The sequence below is a fragment of the Ochotona princeps genome, chromosome 6 (genome assembly GCF_030435755.1).
Source record: "Ochotona princeps isolate mOchPri1 chromosome 6, mOchPri1.hap1, whole genome shotgun sequence".
In the NCBI taxonomy this organism is placed as follows: Eukaryota; Metazoa; Chordata; class Mammalia; order Lagomorpha; family Ochotonidae; genus Ochotona; species Ochotona princeps.
In genome coordinates, this window is record NC_080837.1 from 10,304,019 (window position 1) to 10,326,983 (window position 22,965).

The following is a 22,965-nucleotide window of genomic DNA, read 5'->3' on the forward strand; positions in this document are numbered from 1 at the left end:
GTGGAAGCAGAGCAACCAGCATTCAAACTTGCACTGCAAGATGGGATGCTGACATTGCAGACAGCAGCCCAACCTGCAGGCCCACAATCCCCAGACCCTTCACCGACATTTTTACTAAATGTCCATCAGCTCTGCCATGCTGTAAATACAGACTTAATTATAGGTCATCTTACTGCATGGATGTTTCAAAACCCAAGATTAAAAAAGAAGGAATAAGAACAAACAACATTTACCAAACAACCACATACCAGGCACCAGATTGAGTGTTTTCTAACCAGTTCCTCCTCTCATTATTCCAGTAGCTCTAGCAGGTTCTCTGTACTAACCCATTCTCCCAATGACCGAGGTTCAAAAATGTTCCCCAGCCTATTCAGTGCTGCAGAGAAGGGTGTGAAGGAACTAGCAGGGAAACCCGGGTTGGCCTGACTCTTGAGCCTTAGATCTACCCACAGACACAGAATTCAGACAGGCTGGGAGTGGAGTTGGAGCCCCCATGACTAAGATGCTGGTTAAGGTACCACATCCCACATGAGAGAGCCTGGGCTCATTTCTCAGATCCTGATTGCAACTTCCTACCTTTGTAGACCCTGGGAGGCAGCAGTGATGGCTCAAATAACTGGGTTCCTGACACCCACATGGGACATCTGGATTAAATTCCTGGATCCCAGTTTCAGCCTGATCCAGCCTCAAGAGTTGTGGACCTTTGGAGAATGGATCAGAGAACAAGAGCGTGCTCTCTCTCTCTCTCTCTCTCTCTGCACATCCACCTCTCCAATGTTTTTTAAGATTTATTTACTTTTGGGATCGGCAGCGTGGCCTAGTGGCTGGGGTCCTTGCCTTGATCCCATATGGCCGCTGGTTCTAATCCCGGCAGCTCCACTTCCTCTCTGTCTCTCCTCCTCTCAGTATATCTGACTTTGTAATAAAAATAAAATAAATCTTTATTTTAAAAAAAAGATTTATTTACTTTTATTGGAAAGGCAGATTTACAGAGAGAAGGAGAGACAGGGAAAGATTTTCTATCCACTGGTTCGCTCCCCAAGTGGCCGCAGCGGCTGGACAGAGCACATGTCATAGGCTGTGGCTTTACCTGCTATGCCAGCCCAAGTCTTTTTGTTTAAAATAAAGCTTATTTGAGAGGGCCTGGAATGATGTCTCAGTGGCTAAATCCTTGCCTTGCATGCACCAGGATCCCATATGGGCACTGGCTCCACTTCCCATCCATCTCCCTGCTTGTGGCCTGGGAAAGCAGTCGAGGACGGCCCAGTGCATTGGGACACTGCACCCGCGTGGGAAATCCTGAAGAAACTCTGAGCTGGGAAGAAGCTGCTCTGACCTGTGACCTGCCTATTTTAGGGCCTGGTTACTTTACAACCAGCTAGAGCTCCACTGCACCTGTGACCATGGCCTGTACACAATGCCTCACCCCCTCACACACACACACGATCACTGCCTCCTGGACTGCCCACATCCTGGGTCTGGAGCAACCATGGAAGGTGTCAAGTTTTCTACTAATGAAAGCACCAGGGGTTACCTGCACCCCTTCTTATTCAGCTGCCTACTCAGGAGCCACCAGGAGACTCATACAGCCTCTAGGGGAGGTAGGGGTCAGGGTATGGGAGGACAGCATCCTGCCCTGGCCACAGGAGCTCACTACCCATGGACCCCTGTCTTGTGTCCAGCTCTGAGCACTGACACTAACCATCAGTGTCAGATCTTGCACCAGGCCTGCAGTTATGCATCACTTGGTTCCCAGAAGTTCCAGCTGACTTCCAGCATCTACCTTCCTAACCAGCTCCTCCTATCAGGCCCAGCTGAAGCAGTGTCTTCCCCAAGGAAAAGGGATGATCTCCCTCCTAGTAGAGCTCTGCTGCTTTTCAAATGAGAAAAGTCCCACTCAGAGCCCAAAATAAAAGCCTTTCAAAGTGAAGCATAGAAGTCAAGGATGAATGGATGTGAGTGAGTGAGCCTCCTCAGCTGGGATTCCAGAAATCCATCTCTAAGTCCAGAGGTGCCCGCATCTGACCGGCTTCCCCTCAGCCTGACCCTAAGAGGGACAATCAATGTCCTTCATGCCTTGTGGACTCATTAGTGATGTCGCATGGGAGGAGGTGTCAGGTGCCATGTTCTCTGACCCCCTCACCCTGAGCCTGTTGGTTTCTTTCCACCCCCTTACCACACCAGTCACCACTCTGGCTCTCTTCACCCTGACAGATATACAGACACGTCTGAGTTTCAGGAAGAAAGCCAATGTCAATGGGCTTGAGTGAGGGGATGCGATAGTATCTGGGAGCTCCCTGGTAGCCGAGGCATAAAGGGAAGCAGACTGACAATGGGACCCCTCCCTGCTCAGTAGGCAGAAGGAGCAGGAGTGCTCGCATACCAGCAGGGAAATGATGATGGTCCCCAGGGTAGTCATGTCAAACCCAGGGCACTCCCCAGATGCTGGCAGTGGCCAGGGACCAACCAGAGCTGAAGCTGGAAGCTGAGAAATTAGCTTGGGTCTCCCAGGTGGAAGACAGGAACCCAGTCACTGAGCCATCACCTATAGCCTCCCAGGGTCTCTGTCAGCAGGAAGCTTGAGTCAGAAGGCAGACACAAGTATCAAACCAACCACTCTCATGGGCAGGGAGAGAATTGGGAAGAGACTGAGAGATTTTCCATCTGTTGTTTCATTCCCCATATGGTCGCAGTGATTGGTGCTGGGCCAGGCTTTACACAGGAGCCTATTCTGGGTCCCACATGGGGAAATTTACGTGGGCCATCTTCCACTGATTTCCAAGGCACATTAACAGGATGCTGGATCAAAAACAGAACATCTGGGGGTTGAACCTGCACTCCATTTTGTGATACCAGCTTTGCAAGAAGCATTTTAACCCACTATTCCACAACATGAGCCCCTAAAACATCAATGTCTTAACTGGCTTAACCACTAGGCTAAAAGCCCATCCATCAGAACATTTAAACTACTTACTCATTTTCATTGTATTTGAAAGGCCGAGAGACAGAGATCTTCCATCTGCTGGTTCACTCCCCAAATCCCCATAATTGCCAGAGGTGGCTGAGGCAGAAGCCAGAATCCAGGAACTCCATCCAGGTCTCCCACACGGGTGGCAGGGGCCATGCACTTGAGCCATCACCTGCTGCCTCCCAGGGTGCACATTAACAGGAAGCTGGAGTGCAAGCAGAGCCCGGACTCTAGCCTGGGAGTGTTACAGGATACAGATGAGATCTCCAGCAGCACCTTAGCCACAGCACAGTGCCAATGTCCTTTTTGAAGTCCTGTGCATGGATTTCAAAATATTTTGCAGCAAATATGTTTCAGCTGTATTTTAGATGAACGTTTGGAAATACATCATAGACTCATATCTATACAAATAAATGTTGATATATGTATGTGCATGCTATTGTTATGCTTACCATGGACACTGCGCTATACCTGCTTTCCTCACGTTGCCACCCAGGTGACTCCCCGTCCACACTTGACTTCCTCCTCCTTTCTTGTGGCTGCTCTGTTTCACTCCTCGGCAGAGATGAACTGTGGACTTTGTGGCCAGTCTCCTCTTGAACGACATGTGGGTCATTCAAGTCAGTCACTGTCACAAAGAATTGCTATTAATAAATCTTTTGTGTCATTTCTAACCATTTTTTATTTGAAGGGCAGAGAAATGGAGTGGTAGAGAGAAGGAGATTGACAGTGAGAGAGAAAGATCTTTCATCCACTGACTCCCCAAATGGCCACAACAGCTAGAACTGAGCCTAAACAAAACATCTTCCAGGTCTCCTGTGTGGGTGCAAGGACCCAAGTACTCAAGTCATTTTCTGCTTCTTTCCCAGGCCCATTAGCAGGTAGCTGGATCAGAAGTGGAGCATCCAGGACTCTAACCTGAATGCCAACAACACAGGCGGTAGCTTAACTCACTGTGTCATAACACTGGCCCTGCTACCTTGGGTTTTGACAGAAGTTGAAGGGCAGGCACATTCAGAATGAGATTCATGGTTTTGTTCAGCAACAAAACATGGGAATGGAGAATGGGGTGACTGAGGAGCCAGGACACATGCATGCAGGACCAGCCAGGTGTGACAGCTGCCAGGGTCCATGCCATTGTAGCCTCACTGTCAACTCTTGGGTCAGGCCCATCATAACACAGGCCACAGGCACCAGACCCCAGGTCCAGCCCAACCTGGTTCAAGGCTGATTCTGAGAGACAGGCTTTCCAGGAGCTGTTAGCCACACCTGCTGTCCTCCACACTGCTGGTGGGCCAGGTGAGAAAGAGGCAGTGGTGGCAGATGCATCCTGTTACCCGGCCAGCAGACACCAATTTCTCCATGCCCAGGCCACAGCCCAGGGCCAGGATGCAGGGGCACTTCTTGGTCAAGACTGCCCACTCCAGGCAGCTCAAGGCAGCAGGGGCAGACTATCTGGGTTTAGTGACAATGGGCCCTAATGAAACACAAGCAGAAAAGGCCATGGCTGGACCAGACACCATCCCAGCCACCTGCACTCTCTCTGGTGGCAATCTCCCATCTGCACTTTCTCTGAAATTTACAAACATGTTTGAGAAACAAAAGCAAAGAGGAAGAGCTCTCATCCACTGGTTTACCCACAACATGCCCATAAGAGCCAAACCTAAGCAGAAACTCCATGCAGGTCTCCCACAGGGTAGGGGGCAGGAACACAACTCCCCAAGAGGTCACTGCTACCTCCTTGGGGTCCACTTCCTTCTTGGTGCCTGCACCCGCAGATGGGGCTTGCACACACGGTAGGCCTCATGTACCTGCCGATTGCGTTAAGGAAAGAGAAGCCATCCATGAAGACAGTGAAAGCTGTGAGAACTTGACGTTTTGCTCTTGATGCTAAGACCAAGACAGGCACCATACCTGCTTAACAGAAGGACCCCAGGACTCTGAGGCATGATGGGATTCCCCAGAGTCCCTCAACATGGAAGTGTTCAGCCAGGCCCAGGCCAGTTGTTGACACATCCACCTTATCCACCTGCCACAGGATCCATTCTGCAGTGGCCAACCATCCAGGGGAGCTGGCTAGGACTTGGAACAATTGGTCACCCCCTTGCCTTGGGGACAGCTGTCCAGTGTTCTCTGTCCTGCCAAGGTTCTGTAGGAAAAACAGCCTGTTGGGAGAATCAGGGACAAGAGGTAGATGGAGTGCTAAGCACCCTCCCCAATGCCCTGCAACTCAGGTACCCTTGAGCTGATCTAAGGATGGTGGCATTTGCCTAGGATCCTGGCACAAGGAACTGTGGGAACAAGGCTCATCCTGAGGCATTTGGGGAAACAGCTACACCCACTGCAATGGCCAGTACCCATCCTCTAAGCCCTGTTCTGATGTCCAGGCTGAGCCCCAAGATCAGAGCTTAGTCATTGTGAGCAAGGACCTATCTGGGCCAGGCGTCAGCTGAGACCCAGGAGCCTACAGTCCAGGTGAGGCCATAGGTGTGTGTCCAAAACATTTCTTCCAGGCATTTCTTCTTGTGCCACCCCATGTGTGATTTCTGGGCTCCTTCCTAGGAGCCTGGTGGATGACAGGTGTGGACTCTCCAGATCTGTCTGTCCCACTTTGCCTCCTCGTGAGGGTCTATTGGCCTTCGTTACACATTGCAGTTGCTTAGGGATGCCAACCAGTGTATAGCCTTGCCTGACACCTGATGCTCTACACATACTCAGCCATACAGGTGACACCTCAGGGGGCCATGCCGTGCCCCTGCACCTGGTGGACCTCTCCTCTCCCCCCAGTGGCTCTGTCTAAGCTAAAGCGAGTTTGACACGTGAGGTGCTCCCACATCCATTTTGGGGCCTGAGGTGCAATGGTTCCTCCTCTCTCCAGCCCCATGCTGGCAACATACAGAGACCCAGTGTGGCTTAGGGGCCATCTCCACAGCAGTGAAAGGCTGGGAGGTAGAGTACCCATGAGCAATCATAGGTCATTTTCTTCCCTAACAAAGTCAGGTGACCTCCATCTTGGTGACAATTTCTGTCCCTTGGTGAGCTGGGCCACTCCAGGATCTTTCCACACAGCCACATCCATATCCCAAAACCTGGGCCTCCCACCCAGGTGAGATTGCTCAGGTGATCTGTTTACTCTGTCCTGAAAAGTACCATCCTGGTAATGTACACCCTGGGCAACAGCAGTGATGGCTCAAGTCTTTGAGTCCCTGCCATCCACATAGGAGGCTTGAATTAAGTCCCTGGCTCAAGCCTGGCTCAGCCCTGGGCATTGGAGAAGTAGAGCAGCAAGTGAGAGCTCTCAATCTCTCCTCTATCTCCTCTCTATTTTTCTCTTTCTCTCTCTGCCTCTCAAATACATAAATACATAAAGGAAACTCTTATTTTTTTTTTCAAAATTCCAGCTCCATCCTAAAGATGCTGATCCAAAAAGCATGGGTGTGCCTGGGGAGCTGGGACCTGCAGTGGACAACTGGTATACCACATTTGGGGCAGCATCTGCCCAGCAAAGTTGTGACCTGAGGCTGAACCTGGCAGACATCTAGAAGCCCAGGAGTTGGGGTGCTAGCCTGGCCTATATGCAGGTGCCTCGCAGGTAATGGGGATATGAGCAACGCAGGACCACCTGGAGGGCTGCTCACCAAAGAGACCCACCCTGAGGTCTCCAATTCAGCAGGGCAGGTCTGGAGCTCAACTTGCCTTTGTAACAAACTCCAAGGTGACCCTAATGCTGCTCTGGTGACACACCAGCCCTCAGGGTGCCTGCAGCCTAAGCCTGGGACTCCACCTCCAGCCCTCTACCATCAGCACACTCAGTCGCTACTTGACCAACTTCAAGACTTCTGCTTCTCCATGACTTTCCTTTCTGGTTCGCTCAGGGCCCAGTTTCAAGGGGTGCGGGGGTCTTCCCCAAGCTGTAATGAAGCTGCCCCCCAGCCTCATCAAGGAGAGCTATTCAGGGAGCGTGGAGGGGGGCACAGAGCAGTCCAGAGGTCAGCCTGAGTATAGTTCAGAGACAAACCCCTCTCCCAGTTCCTCCCAAGGACTCAGCTGCCCTTGGAAGAAGCCGTGGGCTTGCTAGAAATCTTAATTCTACTCTTTAGAGTCCTCATACTCTGCTGCGGGGCTGAGCTGATGCCAGTGCTGTCCCAGTGCCAGCACTGTCCCAGCAACTTGCGGGCAGGTAAAGTCTTGTCACTGAAACATGGGTGTTCCTGGGTGTCTCTGTCAGTGCTTTGTCGCTGCCATAGATTACCTGAGAAGAGCTAGTAACAAAGGAAGGGGGTTTATTTTGGCTTACGATTTTGGAGGTTTCCAGGAGTCTATACAATGGGAAGACCAGATGTGGAGCCAGGAAGCAAGTGTTTGGGAGGGGGACCCAGCTTGACCTTGAGACCTAACCCTCTAGCAAGAACCACCTCCTACAATGCACCCTCAGTGGCCTAAGACCTTCCCACTAGATTCACCTGCTCAACACCATAATTGGATCCATCTAAACCCTCCCAGCACCCCCACCCACATGTTCAAGACCCAAATCCTGATCAAACCACAGCCCTGGGGGAGCCCTGGGTTTGGTTTCTGAACTTATCCTGTGTTCTGATGGCATCTGTGTGCAAGTCCTGATCCCACCCACAGCCCAGGAGGCCTCACTTGTGGCTCTGCACTGCACTGGAGAGTCTTAGGGCACTCCCAGGGCTGACCCCAGAAGAATGTTCTTCGGCATCGAAATCCCTCCAGGGCCCATGTGAACCCCTGTGTGCACATTGCTATGTGCCCAGGTGGTGATCCAGGTCACACCGAGATCCCCAATGCCCAGTACTGCTCTGGATGAGTCCTTCAGGCCCAGAAGCTAAGTGGTAGCTCTGGTTGGTCTTGGCATCATGCTAGGGATACCCAAATTGACATTTGGTTCCATACTAGCTGCTCTCATGGGACCTCCAGTGTGTCTTGACTTCCAACTCTGGCCTCTGTCCAGCCTGCTAAGCTGGAGACGTCCAGGGGTGGTACAGGCTTCTGGGAATGACCTTGATTCAGCACCAGCTGAGGTTAGGAAACTGTCTGTCTCAGAGCTCAGCACACCACCACCACAGTTCACTCCTCCCTGGATGCACACTAAGTCGAGTATTTATCCAGCATCCCTAGACCAGGCCCTCTGGCAGCTGCTGGCAGCATGACCAAACACTCTCTGGTTCTCAGCAGCTATCTCCAAGCCCCAGCGAGCTGGCTGGCGCCTCCAAGGCTTGGGACAAATCAAGCAGTCCTGTGGCTGCTCCTTCCCACCTAAGCCCAAGCTTCAGGTGCAGATTGCATACACCAGCTTTAATAATCTTGTCGCAAAACAGCCCCAAACCTGCAAGGAGTAAGCTAAGGACAGCAGTCAGCGCTAGGACCAGAGATGTGTGTACGCTTCTGGGGCGGTTGGAGAGCAAGTCCAGAGCAGCCTCTGACCAGAGCCAACCAGGGGAAGAGGAGCGGGAAGCCAGAGGCCCCAGCATGCAGCTGCTTCTGTCACAGGTACACACCAGCCCTAACCAGGGACACACCCGCTGCAGGGTGGGAATGGAAAGCAAGGATAGAGGGAAAAAGAGAGGAAGTTGCAGAGGACAATTGGGGTCTAAGACAGAATGCAGCTCTCTATATTGAGAATTTGAATTTGAATGAGGCTTGGTGGAACCATCCAACTGAGCTTGCCAAGAGGCATGATGTTCTAAAGCGCTTGATAAAATAGAAGGCAGAGAGAACGTAGACTGGATGCTGGCCTGCTGTCGTGTGATCCTCCGGGCTGTCAGGAAAGGAGGGGACTGTTGGGCTGAGAACCCCCCAGCTGCCTTCCTGGGGGGAGGGGAGGGCACAGCCAATGAGTAGCCCTAGGAGATGCCCTGGAGGTCTGGGCACTTGGCACAAAGGTTAAATGCCACTTGGGATGCCCATTTCTCATATCAAGTGTGGTGATTCGAGTCCCAGCCAGCCCTACTTCAAATTCAGCTTCTTGCTAATGCCCACCCTGGGAAGCAGCAGGTTTAAGTACTTGGGTTCCCGCCATCCCACTAGGCAGAACTGGATGGAATTCCCAGTTCCAGGCTTCAGCCTGGGTCCAGCCCTGATTGGCATTTGGGGAGTGAACCAGCAGATGGAAAGATCTTTGTCTACTTCTCTCAAATAAAATGGAAATAAATAAAAATGAAAAAATGATCATGGAAATGGGACTACAATATTAAATTTACTTGGGTGCAAATCAAATTTTTTTTAAAATCCATGTCTAGCTTTTTCATAGAACACATTTCCCATGAACCTGGTGCCAGCAGTCACATTTCCCACCTGACACAGTACCACTTACCCTGTTGTCTCCCCAAGTACGTAAGGAGATTAACACCCCTCTCTCCCCCATGATTAGAACCATTTTTTACCTCCATCCCTTTGCCCCCCAGAAACTGGCTCCCAACCAGAGAGGGTCCCCCAGGTGAGGGCTAATGGGGTAGGGCACCTGGACCCAAATCGACCCATGAGCCTGGCTGAGTCCAACCCTAAGACTTCCATGTGATCTCTACTTCCACACTCCCAGAAGGTGCCAGGGAAGCCAAAGCCTCCCCTAGCCCCCAAAATGTGTAAATCAGTGGTCCACACCCCACCACCACCAATCAGAACCAATCACCCACTCAAAAGAGAGTGCCACGGGGATGCCCTGTGATGGGGAGCTTGGCCAGGGGGAGGGGAGGAGAGCCTCCTCCATCAGGGTTAGTCTTGCCTCCAGAGCCGCTGGTGAAGGCCAGGGTGTTCTGCAGACACTACAGAGGGTGACAACAAAGCCTAGGTGGTGACAGAAGGGGTCTGACTATGATGTTCTTGGGGCATTTGTGAGTGGTCCACATTGTCCTAATGCCAGCAGCAAAGGAGGTCAGGAAACCAAAGGCAAGGCTTTGTCAGCTGGGGGACCTGAGAGATTCTCATCCTAGGCAGCAGGAAGTCCCCTCCTTGGTCCCCAAATCCTCCCCCTCCCCCACTTGTAATGCCCTTTGCATTTGTTCTTCCTCTTCTCTCTCCTGGGAGCAAGATGATGAGAAAAAGAGCCTGGCACAGGGCAAACTGCATCACCCCCGTCCTCACCCCCTCAGGGCTCTGCTCACATGGAGCAAGCTCACTGTGAGGTTGACCCCTGCTAACCAAGGGCAGTGAGTTCAAAGTCCTGACTTGCAGGTCTCCAGAGGAGCCATTGTCAACCCGAACAAGAGTGGCTGAGGCCAGGACCGCTGCTTTCTGGGTGCATCAGGGAGAACCTCAGGGTCAGGGCCTCTATATCCGTCCATTGTTTTAGCCATGCATTCCGCATGCAGAGGTGCTCACTTGGTGCCAATTAAAGCAGACTCAGGGCCTGCCTGGCACCGTCCATGATCCTGGCCAGGCCAGTTCAGCCAGGCCACAAGGCCATCCTGTAAGTAGGAGAAAGTCAGGGGGCCCCAAAACCCTCACCCCAAGCCTGAGCTGCCTGCCCTTGGACAACCTCCTGTGCAAATGTGGAAATGATGGGGGGCGGGGGCGAGGAACTTCAGGAAGCTCTTGGCAAAGGACATTAAAAGCCGCTGATAAGCAAAATATCCAGAATTAAGTGGCACACATTTTCCATGATCTTTCTAGTATCCCTTCTATACTTTCAGCTCCTGGAGTGGTTGTGTCTCCTACAAGTGGTATGTGTTAAAAACCCAGCACCTGGGGTTCTGTTCATTGCAGGCTCCCCTTCTGGCTGGGACTCCTGCAGCTCTCTGGACTGCACACCTGTGTGCCAGGTTCTAGGAGCATTCTGCTCCCAGCCTAGCACCAGGAACCTGCTTGCTAGGATGCATGGGGTCTCTGCAGGTAATACCTCCTCTCCCCAAAGTCTCCATGCCCATCCTTCTACCTCCCAGCCACTTCACCTGACCCTGCAGCCTGCTGATCTCTCAGCATTAAGACCATGTCCTCAAGGAGGACCAGAGACAGGGAGCACTGAGGCTTGCCTGGAGTGATGATGACCAAGTAGAGTGAGGCCACACAGATGTCCCAGATGGGCAGCACCTGCTGTGGGGGACAGAAGAGAGTCTTCGGCGCACCTGAGACAGGCTTCTGAAAGGTATCAGGTCCCCTCCTTCTGGTCAGAGGCCAGAGAGCAGAGCGTCCTTCTCCTGTCAGACACCGGGGTCCCTGCAGCCTGTGGCATCTTTCTGGCTCCCTTCTGTGTGCTTGGAGACTCCACATTCTGTCTTCTCCACTTTTGCAGGGCTCAAGTTGGGGAGGCAGGTTGAGTGGGAGGGGTCTGTGCAGGGAGGGAAGGGTTTCAGCCCAGCCCAGCATCCCCTGCAGCTCTGGGAGTGTGCCCCATCCCCACCCTCCACTGCTTCCCAGCCTTTCCCTGAATCAGGAGCTCTGGATCCCCCAGGAAGCCCAGTGGGAAAGGCACCCCTCCTGCTGTGGCCCCTCCAGCACTGGAACATTCCCCAGGAGCTTCTAAAGGAATCTGGCAACCCCTACCCCCAATCCCCTGAGTCTGGCCTCCTAGGACTTGCCTTGGTCTTGGACACCCCTGAGACCAGGTGTGGTATCCAGCTGCGTCGTCTTAAGCAAATGGCCTGGCCTCTCTGAGTTCTGGGTGTCAAATGCATAACACTCGTCACCCAGTGGGAAAACCCCAGGGGTGTGTGTGTGTGTGTGTGTGTGTGTGTGTGCACGTGTGTTCAACATTCTGTCCTTACCCTGCATCCCTTACCCTCTGGAGCCCCCTGGATTCTATTATTCGAGGCTGTAACTGACATCTCCTTCCCAGGGCACAGTCACCTGTTTCCTAGGAAACAAGTGAGAGCCTTGGACTCGGCAGCCACACACCCCAGCCTCTCACACTCACCCTGGCTGCCACCTAGATGGGCGATAAGCAGAAATTCAGGAAATGTCAGCAAAAGCCACAATCAGTTTGAATACTGTGCCTTGTGCAGCTCCCTGACACCCAGGAACTGGCAGGTGGAGGAAGGAGAAGCAGGTGGGCACCCTCTCTGGCCATTCCAGAATAAGATGGCACTACACTCAACACAAGCAAACACATGGTGCTCACTCAATGCCAGCCCTTGCTCCAAAGAGTGTATTGGAATCTCACTCTGGCGCCTTCCATCTCAGGAGACAAGCCTGGAGGCTGACTCGGCCCACAGTCAGCACCTGCACCTGACAGGTGGGGCTTCCAATGGCTCTCACATGAACTACGTCTGCTGAGCCCCTGCTCTAACCCCAGCACAGAGAACAGGGCCTCTTGGTATTGGTGGAGTGAATTAGACATGTGCTTCCCTGATTCGTCACCCAGCTCCCAAGGGGCGTTTTCTTGGTATGCTTCCTGCTCCCTCTATCCCCTCCAAGTGTACCTGAGAGTTTACAAGTGGCCGTTTTGGCCGTTTGTTGGCACAGAGGGAATTTGATGGGAAGGAAGCTTCCTTCCTCCATCCCAACTATGGGTTTTGTACCCGGAGCAAAAGCCTGTTTGGTTGGAAACTGCTGTATAGCCTAGCACCCTAACAGCCACAATCATGCAGTGTGTGCAGTGGAGGCGGCAGTTGGCCTGTGGCCCCCTGATGACTGGAGCCATCTCCCTCTCGCTGCAGCATTACTTCACGGTGAACTTTACCCATGAGAACCAGAAGGCCCTGGAGCTCAGGACAGAGGACGCCAAGGATTGCGACGAGTGGGTGGCAGCCATCGCTCACGCCAGGTATGTGTCACCCAACACCAGGACAAGAACTGCCCCACCATTCCTCCCTCCCCTGCCCCCACGAGTGCTGAAACCCCAGGGCTCTGCCTGGGAGCCAAGACAGACCTTGGGAAGAGGAGCAGGCTGAGCCCTTGAGGCTTTGGGGAAGTGATGGGTTTTGCGGGCTGAGATGTGGCAAGAGCTAACAGAGCCAAGGACTGCCAGAATCTATAGCACCTCTGAGCAGCAGATTCTGTGGGCAGCCGATCTGGGTGAGTGGTCAGGGATGTGTCTCTGAGGCTACTTTGCTGTCTTACAATGAACGCAACCCAACCGACACCAGGGCAAGGTGTGAGTCTTGGTGTCACCTGAGCCTATAAAAGCACAGAAATGCTGCTCAGCACATACGGGTGGGAAGAATGCAGGGGTGAATGAAGGGAGGGAGAGATGAGAGGATTAAGGGAAAGAAGGGAGGGAGAATGGAGTCAAGATTGGAGGTTGGGTTTGTATTTGGAGGATAGGTGGATGAGGGTTGAAAGGATTGTGGATGAAAAGACAGATAATTGATAGAAGTATGGATGTATGAGTGGATGGATGGGGAGAGAGAGAGAGAGAGAGAGAGAGAGAGAGAGAGAAATGAAAGAGCAGGAAGGACTGAGTTCCCAGCTCCTGGCTTTGGTTTGGTCTAACCTCAGCCATTGCAGGCATTTGGGTTGCAAACCAGTGGGTAAGGGAGCTCTCTCTCTCTCTTTCTCCTCTTCTCCCTCTCTCCCTCTCTCTCTCTCTCTCTCTCTCTCTCTCTCTTTCTCTCAAAAGGAAGTAAGGAGAGGGAGCTTATTTTGGTGCAAAAATAAGTTGAAATGCATGTGTACAGGTCTTTAAAACTTCATGAAAACACTCCACATGAATTCCAAAACTTTTTGCATCTAAATAAATGTTTCTTTCCACCCTGTTTTTCTGAACATGTTTCCAGGTGCCTGCCAATACATCCACTTCAGACATAGTGCTTTAGTCTCCCGTCTGCATGGCGGATCACCACACACACTCACTCACATACACCGCACTTTGATGTAGCACCTGCCCCCACCATCTCAGTCTGGGCCTGGCAGAGGACTCCTCCCTGGCACTGCCCTTCCCAGGGGCCTCCAGGACTGAAAGCCAGGAGTCAGCCAGGCCGGACTCTGTCTGGAGGGTACTGGGGAGACTCAGCTCCTGAGTTCATTTTGCCCGGTGACCAGACCCAGTTCCATGGCCCTGGTTAAGACTGATGCCCCTGATTCCTCACCAGCTGTCTGCTTCCTGGAAACCAGCCCCCAGCTGCACATCCATGACCTCCTCCATTGGGCCAACAACTCCCCAGTCTCACGTTTGTTGAGATTCCAATCAGCCAGAGAGAACTCCGCTCTAAAAGGCAACACCCCCATCCACCCCTGGACCACAGCCTAGTGTCAAACTCGTCACACAGGGCCATCATACATGGTACACACAGATAGACATCTATTCGGTGGGAAGCCGGCCCCGACAGAATCACTTACTCCAGGTGCACCCTCACCAGGCCTGCCGGTTCCCCTCTGAGCACATGTCTGTCTCCCACCCTCTTCTCTGCTGTCTGTAGGCTCCTTAGGGCCTTGCATGGGGTGAGGGTGGGAATAGAGGCTGTGACACCCTGGAGCCTGTCTCCCAGCATAGGATCCCATGGCCCCCAGGTGTTGCAGATGAACCCAAGCTAGCATCTGCTCTCCCACTCCCTGGCAAAAGGAATGCCGCCTCTGAACAGAAACCTTGCATAACCCTCTAGGGAACTGGGGTTGTGCCAGGGGGGTGGGGGTGTGCAGATGACATTTGGGTCAACCCACTGGCCTCAGAGGGATGCCTTTCCTTTCAGTTGGGAGCAGGGCACAGTGATGTGCTCGCAAGGGAAACTGAGTCACCTTCCCTCAGAAGCATCACAGTAGCAGGCTGGCTGAGCTAAGGCTGCCAGCAGTGCCTGGGCGTGCACAAGCCATCACACACTTATCCAGGGCTGCCAGCTGGAAGGGGAAGGCACAAATCCTGAGCTTTACAAGGCCTCAGACCTCACATGTGTGTACTGTGTGCACATGCTTGTGTGGGTGTGCGTGTGTTCATGTGTGAATGCATGTGGGCACATGTATGGTTGTGTTGCAGCTGCACACGTGTGCTGAGTGTGAATACAAGCACATGTGCATCTGCCTGCCCTGTGCATGTGTGTGTCCACGTGTGTACCCCTCATGTGTGTGAAGTGAGAAACTGGCTCTCTTCCAGAATCTTGAGTATTGAGCATTTTACATATTCCCAAGTTAGTTTTTATTTACATACACATAATAGATGCATTCTCTGTGCAAACATAGGCACTGTGGGGTATTCACATCTGTGCAGACACAAGGCTCCCTCATGCTGGATGTGTGCCAGCCAGGGCATGGTTGTGTGTGTGTGTACCATGGGCAGGGCAGTGTCAAGTGCAAACTGTGCAGGTCTGAGGGAGGGGACCCAGACCACCGCTGCTCTGGCTCTCACTTTGTCACTAATCAGCTGTCATTTGGGGAAAGTCACTTTTGCTCCTGGGCCTTGGCCTCTGCATTCATACCTTTCCAGATTGCTGAGTCCCTTCTTGCTCCAAGGACCAGGATCTGTCTGCACCCAGAGGTGCCCAGGCAGTATCTGTCGGACAGGAAGGAGGACAGTTAGGGTTGTGGAGAGGGGAGGCAACAAGCCCTACACGGTCCAGCTCAGGCTCCCATGCCTCAAGAGACAACACATGAGAGGGTGCCCCATGCTGATCTTCAACAAGAAGGAAGCTGAGTCCTTTGGGGCATTGTGATGGCTATAAAACCTGATCCAAGGAGCACAGTTCCACCAAGGCCTGAGCCAGAACTGCAGACAGGAGCGTGCCCTGCCAGCTGCTGTTTCCCTCAGCAGGAGTGAGCCCAGATACCTGCCTTCCACACCAGATTCCTCCTCTCCCTGCCTCTGCCCCAGCCCATACCCTCCAACCCCACCCACCACAGTGAGGTCAACTCCCTCCACTGGGAAGCTCCTCTTATGCCTCCCTATCCCTATCAGCCCCACCTGGCCACAGCACAGGGACCCCATGGGGTCTTCCCCTCATACCTGCCACTGTCTCTAGTGCCACGGGAGCCACAGAGGCTGTGTGGGCTTGGGTAACACAGCTCCTGTGTCCTCCCTGGTGTGACCCCCATGCATGCATCGTGTCCTGGATGGCCAGAAGCTTATGCTGGGAAAGGCCAGCCTGAATAGCAGGCAGGCATCTCTTGATTGGGTCAATAGGAGAGAGTTGGGCCCAGCTCTTTTGGGTGCAGGTGGCCAACACCCAAAGCCAACAGGAAGAGAGAAAATGAGCACTATGAGCCAGGCCAGCTTCCCAACCAAGGGGTCACTGACAGGTGGACTGCAGGGAAAGGATCCTGGGAAACAGCTTGGCACTGTAGCATCCCATCTGCTGGGGTAGGAGAGGTAAGGGGTACAGCCAGGAGCTCCTCCAGGAAAGAAGGCTCTGTGTGGAGGGCAGAGGATTGAAGGGAAGCCAGGGTAGGCCCCTAGGCTTAGGCAGGGGCAGAGCAGAGAGTGAGGGGGTCCCTGGGGCATCACAGCCAACAGGTACCCAGCATGGCCTCAGATTCTCCTTGTGTGATGCTGAGACAGCCCTCACAGCAACTCTCCAGGGTGATCATCGGTTCCTTCCCCATTTCCAGGCAAAGGCCCCTTCAGTAAGTGGGCATGGGAGCCGGGGCTGAGCCCAGGCAGGCTGGGTCAGAGGACAAGGATCTGTGGGAGGTTGTGCCAGGGCTAGGCTAGACAAAGCAGGACCCCTTCCACCACCCACCAAGCAGACCAAGGACAGACTCGGGTCTGGAGTTTGAGTTGTGCAAGGCAGTAGAAGGTGGTAGAAGACAGTGGTGGAGGCTGTGGCAGGGATGAAGTGAGATGAGAGGCTGTGGGTGGAGACTGTGACTGGGATGTGGGAGGGACAAAGAAGAGGGGCTCACAAGGGGTCCAGGGATAGGACATAAAGTAGGGGACCAAGGGCTAGATCTGAGGACAGACACAGCCAAGGACGCCAAGCTTTCTCTCTGAAAGGCACATGCCTTTTGAAGTCCCTGCTGGGATGGACCCAGGCACTGCCCACCAGGGCTAGGCCCTCTTCAACCAAGTTAACACTGACCCCAACAACAGCCCCCTGGTGCTGTCCACAGAGGAAAGAAACCCAGGACAAGTCATTTGATCTCCCAGACTTGTTAATCTCCTAGGTGCCCCTACCCCACCTGGGACTCTTCACGTCTATGTCAGGCCAAGACGCACCAGTGATGGGACTGGTTTTTCACACTGTCACCCCCAAGGATGCCTGTCAATCTGATGACACCTTGCAATTCAACACCACAGCCAATCAGGCCCCCATACAGGCCTTCTTCCCAGTTTTACCTTTTGGCATGTGTGTGTCCAAACCACTGAGCTTAGAATCAAAGACAGGGGGTCTCTTCCTCCTCCAGGAAATTATTCCTGATTCCAAGTCTCACAGCATTGACAGCCAGAGCTGTACCACATGGCACTCAGGTGCACCTGGTGCAGGTTCTTCAGGTGCCCCTGAACAATGAGACAAATGTGGAAGAGGACAAAGTTCATGAAAAATGAAATTAAAAGATGAGTCTATGGGCCCGGTGGCATGGCTTAGCGGCTAAAGTCCTCGCCTTGAAAGCCCCGGGATCCCATATGGGCGCCGGTTCTAATCCCGGCTGCTCCACTTCCCATCCAGCTCTCTGCCTGTGGCCTGGGAAAGCAGTCGAGAACGGCCCAAAGCCTAAAGTTTTGGGACCCTGCACCAGCGTGGGAGACCCGGAAGAGGTTCCAGGCTCCTGGCTTTGGATGAGCACAGCACCGGCCCGTTGCGGCTCACTTGGGGAGTGAATCATCGGACGGAAGATCTTCCTCTCTGTCTCTCCTCCTCTGTGTATATCTGACTTTGCAATAAAAATAAACAGATCTTTAAAAAAAAGATGAGTCTATTTCAGTGCAAAAAAATATTAAAATCCACGAATTCTTTCCTAGTATTCAAATTGAAATTTTATTTTTGAAAAGCAGAGTGACAGGGAGGACAGACAGGGAGAGAGAATCTTCCATCACTCCCCAAATGACTGCAACAACCAGGGCTGGACCAGACCAAAGCCAGGAGCCTGGAAATCCATCCAGGTCTCCCATGTGGGTGGCTGGAGCCCAACTACTCGGGCCATCTTGTGTTGCAGCCTCCCCTGGCACACCAGCAGGGAACTAGACTGGAAGTGAAGCAGCTGGGACTCAAACCAGCACTCTGATATGGGACACTAATGCTGGCATTAACTGAACGCACTGAAACGCCAGCCCCTCTGTATGCATTCCCCGTGAACCTCTTGTAGCCCCTCCTCTGTGTATCCTACAGAGCCTGACACCCCCATCCACATGGCACATGTTCCCTAAGCTCCTTCACATGCCAAGCCTCAGGCCCTGAGATCCATGAACAAACAACTCAGACACAGCCCAGGCTGCAGCAGTGTGGCCGCTGCCGTGGACATGGGAACCTGGACGCTGTCGGGACCCCCAGGAAACCTGGGAGCCACTAGAGAGGACATGTTGGAGGGGGTGGCTTTTCAACCAGGGCCCAGAGCTGGCCCAGGAGAGAGGATGGAGCTAAACCAATGGAAAAAGGAAAGAGGAGACATGTTTCCAAAAAAGAGCAGAGACCTACGGGAGAGTGCTATGTGTCTGAAAGTGAACAAGGCAGAGCATGCCCAAGCCCAGCGGGAGTGACCAGAGGTCTAAGTGTGGGGACAAGGGTTTGGGAAGGGAAGGGACTGTGAGGTCACCAGGGAACAGTCTGGTATCTGCCACATCACCATGTCCCCTGTCTTATCTTCGCACAGCTACCGGACCCTAGCCACCGAGCATGAAGCACTAATGCAGAAGTACCTGCACCTGCTCCAGATCGTGGAGACGGAGAAGACGGTGGCCAAGCAGCTGCGGCAACAGATTGAGGACGGAGAGATCGAGATTGAGCGGCTGAAGGCAGAGGTGGCTGTGGGCAGGGAGCTCCCCAGATGGCATGGGGAAGTGGGGCAGACCGGGAGGGTCCTGTGTGCAGACCAGCTCCACACCCACCTCTGCCAACAGTGTTTGGAGCAAGGCCCCTGTGAGATGGGGCTTTCTTCTCCTCACTGTCAAGGTTGTGAATGTGAAGCAGGGTGACCCATGGGCATGTTCCTAGGTGACTCTGCTGATGACCAGGATGGGCCCAAGACTCCAGAGGCTGAGGGCAGCAAGCAGGTGGATCTAGTGAACCCCGCCCCACCCCAACCTCCTGAACGATAATCTGCATTTTTTTTATTTTATCATTTTTAAAAAAGACTTCTTTTATTTTTATTGGAAAAACAGGTCAGGTTTATGGAGACAAGGAGAGACAGAGAGAAGGATTTTCAATCTGCTGGTTCACTCCCCAAATGGCTGCAATGGCCAGAGCTGAGCCAAACCAAACCAGGAGTTTCCGCCAGGTCTCCCACATGGATGCAGGGTCCCAAGACTTTGGGCCATCCTTGACTGCTTTCCCAGGCCACAAGCAGGGATCTGGATGGGAAGTGAAGTAGCCAGACACAAACCAGCACTGATATGGGATCCTGACACTTCCAAGATGAGAACTTGGCCATTGAGCCATTGTACCAGCATTTTTAACACCATCCCCTGTGATTCCAACTCCTGATAAAAGCTTGGAAGTGTGACCCTGCTCCTGTCCCTTCTCCAACCCCCAACAGGGTAAACCTGACCACCCTTCACCACTTCAGCATGCTCACAGACCTCTGGCAACATCACAAAAGGACCAGGACAAAAACCGCCAATCCATGGGATGAGTCGGCCACATACACGGTGTGCAGGCGAAAGTGCCAGGCAAAATGCAAGGCCCAGGTTAGGGTCAGGCAAACCTCCTTCCTTCCCTCAACTGCAACCTGGCTAAGGACATGCATCTGACAGTGCCTGCTCCAGGACAGGGTTATGACACTGAGTCACATGAATGCTGAGACTTGTGTCTGTGTCCTCAAACTCCACCTCCAGTCCCCCCTACCAGGACCTGAATTAGAGAGGACCCATGGTGCCATCATGCCCGGCACTAGGCTGCTGTGGAATGCCTATTGGGTATCACCCACGTCTCCATCACCAAGACCCTGGTGGATGTTAGAAAGTGGGTGTTTGCCGGCTGAGTTAACCCATGGGCTGTCTTTGCATAGGGTGGCAGAGGTCTTGGGGTGACAGAGTATGGGGAACAGGTAGCTAAGAACCCATCCAGGGAGAGAGGGGAAGGCGATGAGAGGGAGGACCACACAGGATGGGGTATACACCATGGGCCACTCAAACTCCACTTAGGAAACACAATGCACAGAGGAATTCCAGGATGCCCAGGAGGAACCACTCCGAGAGCCCACGTCACCTGCCCAAGCTCATGGGGTGGAAAACCCACAGGTCTCTTGCCTGCTTGCCCTTCTTCCTAGCCTGACACAGTCCAACTCCAAGCTGTCCCCTCAGCAGCCCATGTGGCTCAAGCTGGGATCAATGCAGAGAGCTCTCCTAGCCCTGTCCAGGTCCCCAAATGTAAACAGAAGTCCTACTGAACACAAACCCTCCTTCTTAGGGTCTCCTGGCTGGGGCCTGCCTTGCTTCTGGCCCATACCCTGTACCCACTTTGAGAGCTAGCTCCATGTCTGCCATCCCACCCACCCTGCCTGGCAGCAATTTTCCGCCCTTGCCCTCTTGCCTGGCACGTAGTAAATGCTCAGTGAAGGTTTAATAAAGAAATGAATGAGTGAATGAATGAAGGGATGGTCTCACTCTGGTGGGGGATGCTAGGGATGCAGGAGTTTGCCCTTGCAGGTTTGGCCAGATCAGGGTCACAGCAGAGCTGGTTGTTGGAGCCTGTGTCAGGAAGTGAATGATCCACAGCCCAGGAGGCTTTGAGTTCCCCTGTTGACCCTACAGGGTCACTCACTGTGCAGAAGGCCTCTGCACAGGCAAGTGGACAGAGCTTCCTATGGGAGAGCCAGTGGGTCAGGAGTGAGCGTGCATATGCGCAGGGGTGCGCATGTGTGTGTGCATGCATGCATGCACTCACACACATCTCAAAGCCACTAGAGACCTATTTGGTGGGAATTTGGAGCAGGGCTTTCAGTTGCATGCCCTGCCCTCCAGGCAAAAGATGCTTTTAAAGGCAACTTTAAAAGAGAGATCAGCTTAGCAAAGATTTCTTGCTCATGCCTGAGGAGGTAGCCTCAGGTGAGCAGGATGCTCTGCCATCTTGGCGCATCAGAGGTGGACACTGTAGGAGGAGATGGCAGAAAGAGGAAAGGCCTCAGGCCATGTGACTCCCTCCAGCAGAGGGGTGCCCAGCTCAGATCACTGGCCCCAGACCTGCCCCTGTTGCCATCTTCTTCCCCACAGGAAGGTTGTCCTCCCACATGGCTGCTCTCTCACCCAGTGACCCAGAAGGGAGTCAGGAATTCAGTCCTGGTCTTCGGTGTGGGTGGCAGGAGCCCAGTGAATTGAGCCACCCCTCTGCTGAGCCATTCCACACTCCCAGGGTCTGCCTTAGCAAAAGGCTGGAATCCAGGAGCAATGCCACAGCTACTCCAACATGAGAAATCTTCATTGCTAGGCCAGGGACCCTGCCCTGCACCCTTTAGTCAATCAAGATCAGCTGTGTGATCTGCAGGGTCCAGGGCAAAATAGAGGCATGTCTTCTAAAAAGGTCAAGATAGCAACAGCAGAACCTTGACCCTGCTAAGGGTCACCCATCCTCAATGCCAGCCTCACTCTCCTCCCTCCGTCTCCAGCTGTGTAACAGGTCAATGACAGGTGATGGTGCTTGCCTTCCCCTGGGATGCTCAGCTTGGCTCCTTCTGCCATGTTTTCACAGCTGCTTTCTCCCATTTGGCGGAAGTGCCCTGGGAGAGAGGAGACAGGTGCGGAGGACCAAGTAGGTGCTTATGGGCACTCATGATGCTTTCTTGGCTCTGGCTCCCAGATGAACAGCTCGGGAAGGACCTGAAGAGATGACTGTGGGCTTCCCATATCTCTTCCCAACCCCAAGCACCTGCTGTTCTGGTACACAACCCTATGTGCCTCTGTTCACAGTATTCCCTCCTCTCAAATCGCTCCCTCCCATCGCCTGCCCAGAGGACTCCTATTCATCCTTTAAAACATCTTCTGGACAGCCTTTGCCAAGACCATGGTGAAATCCTCCCATCCCTTGACCCCCACATCCAGCTGGGAACCCCTCTAGGGAAGGGGTCAACCTTTCCACTTGCCTCTCTGGGTTTCCAGTTTCCCCATGTGTATCGAATGCAGAGACACCTTCAGGATGTGTTCACGGATGTAGCACAGACCGAGACAGGGATGAGAGGGCCAGAGGGAAGGCAAGGGCTGGGTCTTGTGGTAACTGTTTATAAAGCAGGGCATGCGAGGATCCTGGGCCACTTGAAGAAAGAAAAAACACTTGAGTCAATTCCACCGTAATTTCCCATGCTGACAAAATGCACTATGGATCAAAGAATGTCTCCCCAAGAGAAGGGCGCAGGGCAGGGCAGGGCAGCAGCCAATAGCCAGGGTCCACAAGGCCTTAGATACCCAAAGAGGAGCTTGTCACCATGGCCAGAGAAAGCCAGTCTGCAAGTGGCAGGCAGGCAGGGGCCAGTGGAGACACCAGGTGCAGCATCGGCAATGTGCCCGGGGCAGGGGGAGGGACACAGTTCATTTGGCCATTATTAACAAGTGTCTACCCGAACAACCAGCTGCCAGGGCAAGTTCATTTCCAGAAAACACCTGGCAGCGTTTGGGGAAAGGTTACCCCTGGGGGTTCTCACAGCCTGGCACTTCCATTGTCCTGCCTGCCCCCCGCCAACTCCCCAACTAGGCTTCTGCAGGCTCCCCAGGTTCAACACCTTGGGTCGCTTTGCGCACCCAGCCTGCTCCTTAAATAAAGGTGCCCAGGCTGCCAGAGTTGCCTGCGCGTGCAGCATGGGGTCTGACCTAATTGCAGCTATTTTTGCCCTGGTCCCTTGCTGAGCACATATCCTGGAATGCCTGTCTCTGAGAAGCACACGGCCGGTATTAAGTATACACACACACAGCATTCTCAAGAGAAAAGGGGAGAGCTCTGTGCAAACCCCCAAATAGGCAGAGGAAGCGAAGTAGTTCAGAAGGGGTGTTAGCAGACCAGGTGAAGTGGCTGGCTGCACTTGGTGGTGTCTGACCT

At 53.3% G+C, this 22,965-nt stretch overlaps 1 protein-coding gene across 1 annotated transcript in view; it reads left to right on the forward strand.

Annotated features, from left to right (window-relative positions):
• RASGRF1 (Ras protein specific guanine nucleotide releasing factor 1) overlaps window positions 1-22,965 on the forward strand; it is a 75,036-nt gene that overhangs the window by 6,408 nt on the left and 45,663 nt on the right. The window contains exons 2-3 of the mRNA XM_004577903.2: window positions 12,580-12,686; window positions 18,596-18,743. Of these exons, the coding sequence (XP_004577960.2) occupies window positions 12,580-12,686; window positions 18,596-18,743 (255 nt within the window). The remainder of the gene's footprint in view (window positions 1-12,579; window positions 12,687-18,595; window positions 18,744-22,965) is intronic.